The sequence below is a fragment of the Odocoileus virginianus genome, chromosome 11 (assembly GCF_023699985.2).
Source record: "Odocoileus virginianus isolate 20LAN1187 ecotype Illinois chromosome 11, Ovbor_1.2, whole genome shotgun sequence".
NCBI lineage: Eukaryota > Metazoa > Chordata > Mammalia > Artiodactyla > Cervidae > Odocoileus > Odocoileus virginianus.
In genome coordinates this window covers 40,561,570-40,570,520 of record NC_069684.1, presented here as the reverse complement: position 1 = coordinate 40,570,520, position 8,951 = coordinate 40,561,570, and the positions used below count along the sequence as shown (strand labels likewise).

Here is an 8,951-nt window from a genome sequence, read left to right as displayed (position 1 = left end):
GGCAGAAAAAGTTTCTCAACCTCAGCTCTAGAGTTCATGTGAGGAAAGGAGACATTGAATCCCCCGGGTACTACAAAATGAACACCTCTTTACAAGCTTGTAAATGCATCTTTCTATGCAGTTATGGGGGCTGTACAAGACAAAGAACAGAGAAAAGAGAGAGAGCTAGTAGGGTCTAGGCACTCAGCACCAACATTCCTTCAGGAAATCAGTTGTCATTCCTCTCATGGAAGCACCCACTTTTAAACTATCACCTAGAACCTTCAAACTACAGGATTCAGGAGAAGACTAGTCGAATAGAGTATATAGGCAGAGTGGCCAGGAATTAACAGCAATCTTACAATTCAGCAGGGACTCCTCTTTGGGGGTGCCACACTCTCTAAGCTAAATTGTTCTTCCTAATGTTCTCTCTCACCCAGCCCCACTCCAGAGATCCTGAAGGAAACCACATAAAGGAGTGTGGAAAAGAGGAGGTGATGACCCAGGGAGTGGCCACTCCTCCAACCAGGGCCTGGGCATTTGGGATTCTGAAGATGAGAGGGTTTTGCAGAAAACTGCAGCAACCAAAAACTAGGCTGAGGTGCCAGGGAGAGAGGATGGGCTAGTTAATGGGTACACCACAGATGAAATACACTCCTATAAAGGGCAGAAAGGGGAAGAGAGACAATAACATCAGAGGCCAAGATAGAACTGAGTGTGATGTGCACACCCTTAGACAACAAAAGGCTATACAGACAGTACTGCTTCCTCAGGAAGGTATCTGTGATCACTATAGTTTGTGTAGTATTAAAAACTAAAAAAAGCTCTATATAAAATGAGAGGAGATAAACTCATGTGAACTGAATTGCAGCCTAGAAAATTTAGTGAACCTGTGATTTTAAAATGTTGTTCTGAGGACTTCCCTGGTGGTCCAGTGGTTAAGACTCTGCACTTTCACTGCAGGGGACACAGGTTTGATCCCTATTCAGGGAATTAAGATTTTGCATGCCAAGCAGCACAGTAAAAAGATTTTTTTAATAAAAATAAAATTAAAAAGTGGTTTCTTCTTACTTACAATGCACATTTACTATATTGCTAACTGTATGCCAGATTTATATATATATATATGTGTGTGTATATATATATATGTATAAATATAAATACATATACATTTATATCCTCTAAGTTTGTGACAATTGAGCAAGAAATAGTAGTAGTGTAGATCTTCATTTGATTAATGAATAAAACAAGAATTGAAGAGACTTAATGACTTGTCCAATGTCGCACTGCTGTAAGTGACTGAACTAAGATCTGAGGTGCTTCTGACTCTCCACTTTACTATATTTACTTAAGAGATGAGGATTACCATCTCCAAAAGACACAAAGGGCAATTTCTCCAGAGTTAAATATATGTCAGTTTATGCTAAACACTGTCTGCTTAATGAGGAGAATAATTGAGGTATCAATTTTAAAATAATTGAGGTATCATAATTTTAAGGAACACAATTAGTAGGAAAACAATTTTTACAAACTTCAATATACCTCATGACTGGGAGTTAGGTATAGTTTATTTAGTCTTATGACCAACTAATTTTACCTGGTACGAATGGATCAATGTATGGAATTTGATCTTTTCCATGACGACACACTAGCCAGAATCAATGAAAGACAAACTTGAGAAATCTAACCTTCAACCTCAAAGGTCAAAAGAAAGGATAGGAAGAAAGAGAGAAAACTCATCATCACTGCAGAGATATCTCAGTTAAGCAACTAGTTTTCAAGAGTATTGGCAGGGGCGGGGGCGGAAGGCTACTATGAAATACCTACAGAAGAATTAGAAATGAGAAAAATAAAGAAAACTTTGAATAACACCTCATAAAATGGAGCAGAAAACTGCAGAGTCATCTATCTGGGACAAGTGCCTGAGTCCCAGGCCAAAAGTCCACGATTGTAAGCATTAGATTGGGTTTGCCAGGACAAAAAGGAAAGCAGGGACTGGGTGGCCAATAGACTGGAGCAGAGACCAACCCTCTGGGGGCATGGATTTTGCCTCACATGCTGGAGGACCCAGAAGCAAGTTCCTCTTTAAGAGTAGCTCCTCCCATTTTCCAATACCACTTTCCTAGAGCTTTGGTTCAGGGAAGTATTTTTTCTTTTAAACTGCTCAGACGTTTTGGACAAGACTTAAATCTACAGAAAGAAGGAAGATCACAGAAAGGTAGAAAAAGAATGATACTGCAATGATTTGAGAGGGAGGAGAGTGGGGCTGGTAAATGGAGAAGGAATATGCTACATTTATACCAAATGTGGCCAAAATGAGAATGATATATAGTTCAATAGAGATCTTTTATTTTTCTGAGCAGTAAGGATTCTAATTTTTGTTATCCAAATCTACTTTTCTGTGTAGTTATGTGATTTCACCTTAAAAAACAAACAAACAAAAAAAGAAGTAACAGTAGGGTCTAAAGATATTGTCAGGAATAGGAAAAGATTATGAAACAAATTTTTAGAACGGAGGTTAAGGGTAGTGGCTAGTGAGAAGTTATTTTTAGATAAAGAGATGATTTTTATTTTTAATTGAGAAGGTTAAGAACATTATTAGAGGAAATAGTGAAATACAGACAGAACCAGACCTTATTCTTCATCAAGCCTTATGTAAAGTAGAAAGAAGAAATGAATATGTGTGTGTATGTATATACATACACATACATATGTCTCTTCGTATATACATATGGGAGTGGGTATGAGTATATGTACATGTGTGTATATATATATGTATGTGTGCATATACATATATACTTACACACATATATTTGTTTCTTCTTTCATATATGCATAACAGTTTGTGGGTATAAGTGTGTGCATATGTGTTTTAGTTGTGAATCTCTGGGCCTTTGCACAGGCAACCATGGTGAAGAAAGTGGCCATCATTGGAGCAGGCGTCAGCGGCCTGGCCTCCATCAGGAACTGCCTAGAAGAGGGACTGGAACCCACCTGCTTTGAGAAGGGTGAAGACGTCGGGGGCCTGTGGAAATTCTCGGTGAGTGGGACATCACTGCAGCAGACCGGGGAGCCGGGGGGGGGGGGGGGAGTGTGTGAGAATACGTTCCTTGAGCACAGGCTGTCATGGCAGTTACACTTGCTCTACAAAGCTTAACATCAGTAGCAGGCTGGAAAGGAAACCCCTTGCTTACTTCAGAAGTAGATGGGATAGTGGACTGGTCAGTCTGTGTGTATAGAACTCAACTCCAATAAGTCATTAATAAGTGAGCCACCTGGGGATAAAATCCATGGTCAAATATTGTTAGGTTTATGTAATAGAATTGCATGAGCTAATCATTTAAAAAGCGATGGTTCTTTCCATGCATTTGTTGAGTTTCTGGAACAACCTCTTAGTGATTCAGACCACAGATTTTAAGATTTCAGGTGCTGACTTTTGGTCTTGTCAAAAACACATAATTCTTCAGACTGCTGCAAGAGGAATCAAGAAGAGGACACACTGATTTGAAGTTCTTCAATGACTTTTGTTGTTGTTCAGTCACTAAGTCACGTCCAGCTCTTTGCGACCTCACAGACTGTAGCTTGCCAGGCTTACTTCTGTGCACTTATATTAAGGACTCTATTAGCAGGTATGCTTGTAAGCTGCTGTTAGATCACTTCCTGTGTTGTCTAACAAGTATATTATCAGGTGTGAAGGCTTCCCTGGGCCCCCAACTCTCTCCATGTCTACTATCTTAGGAATAGTGTCTGGTTAAGCCTACTCCTGCTTTCGTCTTCTGATAAACCATTAATACATAGGAACATAGGAAGACCAATAACCCCATTTTTTGTTTTTGCCACACCACACAACATGTGGGATTTCAATTTCCAGGATCAAACCTGTACCCTCTGCATTGGAAGCATGAAGTTTTAACCACTGGACCACCAGGGAATTCCCCAATAACCCCTGTTAAACCACTATTCCCTCCACAAATACAAAATTAGTGTTAAACTTTATACCTTAATAGAAAGGTTATGTTTAAGAAGAAAGTGTCTGTGATGGCTCTTTAAATATTATCAATATATGAGAATTGTTCTTATTCATATACACATTTCCTAGACTTAGAAGAACTCTTTGTGAACCACTCGGCATCAATTTTTCTAAAACTGGGGTATAATTGCTTTAAAACATTGTATTATTTTCTGCTTTACAACAACATGGACCAGCTATATATATACATATATCCCCTCCCTTTTGAACCCCCCACCACCCCCATCCCACTCCTCTAGGTCATCACAGAGCACTGACCTGAGCTCCTTGTGCTATATAGCAGCTTCCCAGTATTGTGGAGCTCAGTCTTTGTCACTGGAATGTGCCGACAGAATTTCAAATTAGCACAATGAAGGCTGATAGGGCTATTTTATTAAGTACTTTCTATATACCAAACACCTTTCTCATTTCATTCCATCTTTATAATAATCTGGCAAGCTAGGTATGAATTTTTCACTTTTGCAAATGAATCTGAAGCTTAAAAGAAAAGAAAAAATAATGGTAAATAGCTTGTGAATGGCAAAGACAAGACTCCAATTCAGTCTGATTTGTATTTCCAGTCTGAATTCTTAATCCCTTTATAAACTGCTGGTTGCCATTTCAACAAGTGGCCTATTGAACTGGCAGGTCTTCTACCCAGTGATCTTAACCAGATCCTCATATTCACACTTACTTTGCAAAGCACTGTTGAAGAAAGACACTGCTGATAAAGCTTTTGAGAGTAGCTGCCTCTCCTTTTGCTCAAGGAAGGCTTTAAAATTTGATCTTAACATCATGGAGTGATAAACTACTCACTTGCAAACATGTACTCTTCAAGAAAAAGAAAAATTACCCCAGAGGGTGGAACCTCAAACCCAGAAGCTGGAGCCTTGAGACACAAATGCTTATTTCCCAGAACTTGAAACCTAATGAAACTTACCCTTCTGGATTCCAAAATTGCTTGGGACTGATGACTCCTTTTTTTCTTTCCATTTTGTCCCTTTTGGAATGAAAATGTTTGTTACTGGTACCCTATGAATGTCCCATCATTGTATGTTGAAATAAGATAACTTATTTTCTAGCTTGACAGGTGCAGAAATGGAGAATTCTGTCCCAGGGCGAATTACACTCAGAGTCTCTTTCATACCTGATTTAGATAGTTTAGATAGTGAGATTTAGAATTATTGAGCTGATGATACATAAGTGAGATTTGGAACTTGATTTGATGATGCAGTGGATTCACTTTGGGGATGTTGGGATGAAGTGAATGTATTTGACGTGTGGGATAAATGTGAATCCTTAGGGGCCTGACAGTGGATAGAGATAGGCTATTCAAACAATGGGCCCCTCAAAGATAACAGGTCCTGATTCTAGAACCTGTAAATATTCCTAATGAGGAAAAAAAAGATACTTACAGCTATGATTAAATTAATAATTTTGAGAAGATGAGATTATCCTGGATTATCTGTGTGGGGCCAAAATGCCATAACATCTATCCCTAAAAGAGAAAGGCATGGGACTTCCCTGGTGATCCAGTGGTTAAGAATCCACATTCCACAAGTTCGATCCCTGGTCAGGAAATGAATATCCTACACGCTGGCCATGGGGCGACTAAGCCCACATGCCTCAGTGAAAGATCCCACATATCACAACTAAGACCTGACACAGCCAGAAAATAAAATAAACTTTAAAAAGAGAGAGAGAGAGAAAGGCAAAGGGAGATTTGACACACAGAAACAAAAGAAAAAAAGGGAATATGACTTTATCAGAAAGAGAGATTTGAAGATGCTATGCTATAACCTTGAAGGTGGAGAAAGGAGACACTAGTCAAGGAATACAGGTGGCCTCCAGATGCTAAAAACACCAAGAAATGCTGGCATCCAGCAGGAGCGGGAAGAGATAATGAATCTCCCCTAGAGCCTCTGGAATGGACTTGGCCCTGCCAACACTTTGATTTAGGCCCAGTGATGCTGATTTTCAACTCCTGATCTCTGGAATGATAAGGGAATAGATTCCTGTTGTTTTAAGCTGTCAGGTTTGTGGTCATTTATTATAGTAGCCACATGAAACTAATACAGTTGATTATTCAGAGTTCCCTAATTATTTCACCTTTGTGGGAGGACTTGAAGATTGCAAATAATGCTGTGACTTGCAGTGCTTCTCAAATACCTCTATGAGTCTGTAGCAGTATACCTAGAAATCACATTATAGGATTATACTATAAAATCAAGTTAAATTTTGTATTTTCACTACATTTAGTTTATAAAGTTAGCATTTTACATTTTCTAAGATCCAAACATTAACTAAGTGTAAAAAAAATAAAACTGCAGGGACTTCCCTGGCAGTCCAGTGTTTAAGAATCCACGTTTCCAATGCAGGAGCCATGGATTCGATCCTTGGTCGGAGAACTAAGATTTTGCATGCTGCATCATGCAGCCAAATTAAATTTAAAAAAGGAAAGTGCACATAGTTCAAATTTTGTAGCTTTTTCCTACAGCACTTTCTTAGGTCCTTCTATTAGTAGTTCCTTCTTCTAACCCTGATCTAAAGACAGAATGATGTATTTGCCTCACCTGCTTTGATCACTGAGAAAACACTTTATGACTAGGCTGCAGGTCTAGGGGAAAGGTCTGTCTTTCTCTGGAGTTCCACAAACAATATGTCAGCAAATTGTCTGGATTTTGGCCTGAGTGTCATGAATAAAGTCTCCTTTTTCTGGGCATTCAATCCATTGTTCACTTCCTCTGATTTTTTTCTAGCCTATGTATCAATTTGATCTTTAATATTTAGTCTTTCCTTGTGTTGATTATAATCACTGTCAAGCATCCTAAACTCATTCCTCCACCTTCGCATCCCACATGCACAGTAGCAGAGTCAACAACCGAAGGGAATAGCAGAAAACACCCATCATATTTCAAAAATCACACTGCTTTCTGATGCAAATTTGGCAACTAATCTACCATTGAATTACTACTCAATAACAAGGCCCCAGACATTTTGGCTTTTGATGTGATTGGAATATTCTAATATGGCACTAAAAATTTGTATTCTAGGGACCTGACAACTTTGAGTTATATGAGCCCTAATTAAATTTCTAGTGCTCAGTGCTTTTCCTTATGAACTAGCAACTCTACAAAGAGATCTACAGTTTGATTTTTCATCAAAGGGAAAAACATTTCAGACAGAAAACAATGTTAATTTTTTTAAGGAAGGAAAAAATGTTTTTCTTTGGAGTCCCTTTTAGAGGTTTTTTTTTTTTTTTTTTTTGACTCTTTGAATTTGAAAATGCAATCTTATGAACTGACTAATATTTACACAGCTGATTTCAGTTTGTTTTTTTAAGAATCATAGTTTGGGTCAAATAGTACCTAAGCAAGCATTGCATCTTGCACTTTGGTCTGTCACTTGATACACAACAAATCCTGTATTTCAAAAAGACAAAATATGCCTTATTTTCAAGTGCCGATGGAACATTTCTTAAACTGATTCTTAAGTCAAGAAATCCTCAAAATTTTTGAAAAAAAGATGTAAGTAAAATGAAATCCTCAGTTGATGATACAATAAAATAGAAATTTATAACAAAATGAAGATGGAAAATACTGCCTCCAGGAAATTAAGTTCTCACTTAAAGATCTATTAATTAATGTTCTTTTAGAAGTTTGGACCAACTCAGTAAGAAAAATGATTGATGATTTTTTTTAATAGAAAATAGAATGGAGAAAAAAGAATGGAGGAAAAATTCTCAACTGCTATCTGATTTTATACCATGAAAGATATCAATTGGAAAATGGTTATAAAAAGTAAGATAATTCAGTGAGGTGGATGATCACAAAATTGCCAAACAAAAATCAATAGTTTATATATGTTGTAGAGTTAGCAAACTGGCTTGGCCCTTTTCACACTAAAGCTGGTCTGTTTTACTTGATCTATATGTTTTTAATTTCGGTCCATTATTTTAAAACCAGGATATTTCACATAAAAATCTAGGGAAATGTCTTCTTTTGAAAAATCAGAAAATCAGATAACCCTGGATCTCCTGTTACTCTAATACGTAGCCTCTTCTAGGCTGAATTTGAATTCTCTGTTGTATCATGTTCATTTTTGGCTCATTTCTTGTAATTTCCTCTGCATTTATAGAATTTATTTTGACTGGTGCTACATACAAACAATAATCCCATAGAATTTTTGGAACAGACTCATTTACAAAATTTTCCATTTCCTCTTATTCCTGTAGTCATGCCATTCTTTTTGTTTAATAAATCTTCATGTTTGTATTATTACAACCACGAAAGTATCATTGCCAAGCTGCTTAGTGGATTCTGATTACACTTTCTTGATTAACTTTTTGTTTTCACTGGAGTTAATAACTGCCTTGTGGCCTTTGTGGATTTAGTTTCACAATGCTATTTCTAATTCACTTCCCAGCCTCTCCCACAGTATTCTGACTCTCCTCTGAACAGTTAAATACATGAGGTTTTTTACCAGATTAATTCTTCTCTTAACTATCTCTTTAAAATACTCTTCTGGATTGTTTCCCTTCTCTAGGCTAACCACACTGCTATTATCCTGGGTAACCCTGTTTTCTGGAAACTTTATCTTCTTACTATTTTTTTATTCTCTCATTTTAGAAGAGTATATGAGAGTACATCCTCAACAGTTTCCTATGAAATTAAAATATATGAAGTAAAAGACTATAGACCTTGAATATCTTATATCACTATTTGATCTGGATTCCCATTTGATTAGATCTAGTCTTAAATTCCGGGCTTCCCAGGTGGGCACTAGTGGTAAAGACCGCCTGCCAATGCAGGAGATATAAGAGACACTGGTTAAATTCCTGGGTCGGGAAGATCCCTGGAAGGAGGACATGGCAACCCATTCTAGTATTCTTGCCTGGAGAATCCCAAGGACAGAGGAGTCTGGTGGGCTATGGTCCATAGGGTTTCAAAGAGTCAGACACAAC

General features: G+C 37.6%; 1 protein-coding gene and 1 non-coding gene across 3 annotated transcripts in view; both read left to right on the top strand.

The window, feature by feature from the left end:
- Nucleotides 1-899: 899 nt before the first annotated feature.
- Nucleotides 900-972, top strand: TRNAE-UUC (transfer RNA glutamic acid (anticodon UUC)). Its single transcript has one exon. It is a non-coding gene; the product is annotated as a tRNA-Glu (tRNA).
- A 1,069-nt stretch (nt 973-2,041) lies between these two features.
- LOC110133072 (flavin-containing monooxygenase 3) overlaps nt 2,042-8,951 on the top strand; it is a 26,558-nt gene continuing 19,648 nt past the window's right edge. The window contains exons 1-2 of one of the 2 annotated variants that reach the window (XM_020886804.2): nt 2,042-2,197; nt 2,882-3,019. In XM_020886804.2, coding sequence (XP_020742463.1) covers nt 2,888-3,019 — 132 coding nt within the window. In that variant the 5' untranslated portion in view covers nt 2,042-2,197; nt 2,882-2,887. Of the gene's footprint in view, nt 2,198-2,249; nt 2,342-2,881; nt 3,020-8,951 lie in introns of those variants that run through there. The other variant, XM_020886805.2, reaches the window with a different exon arrangement.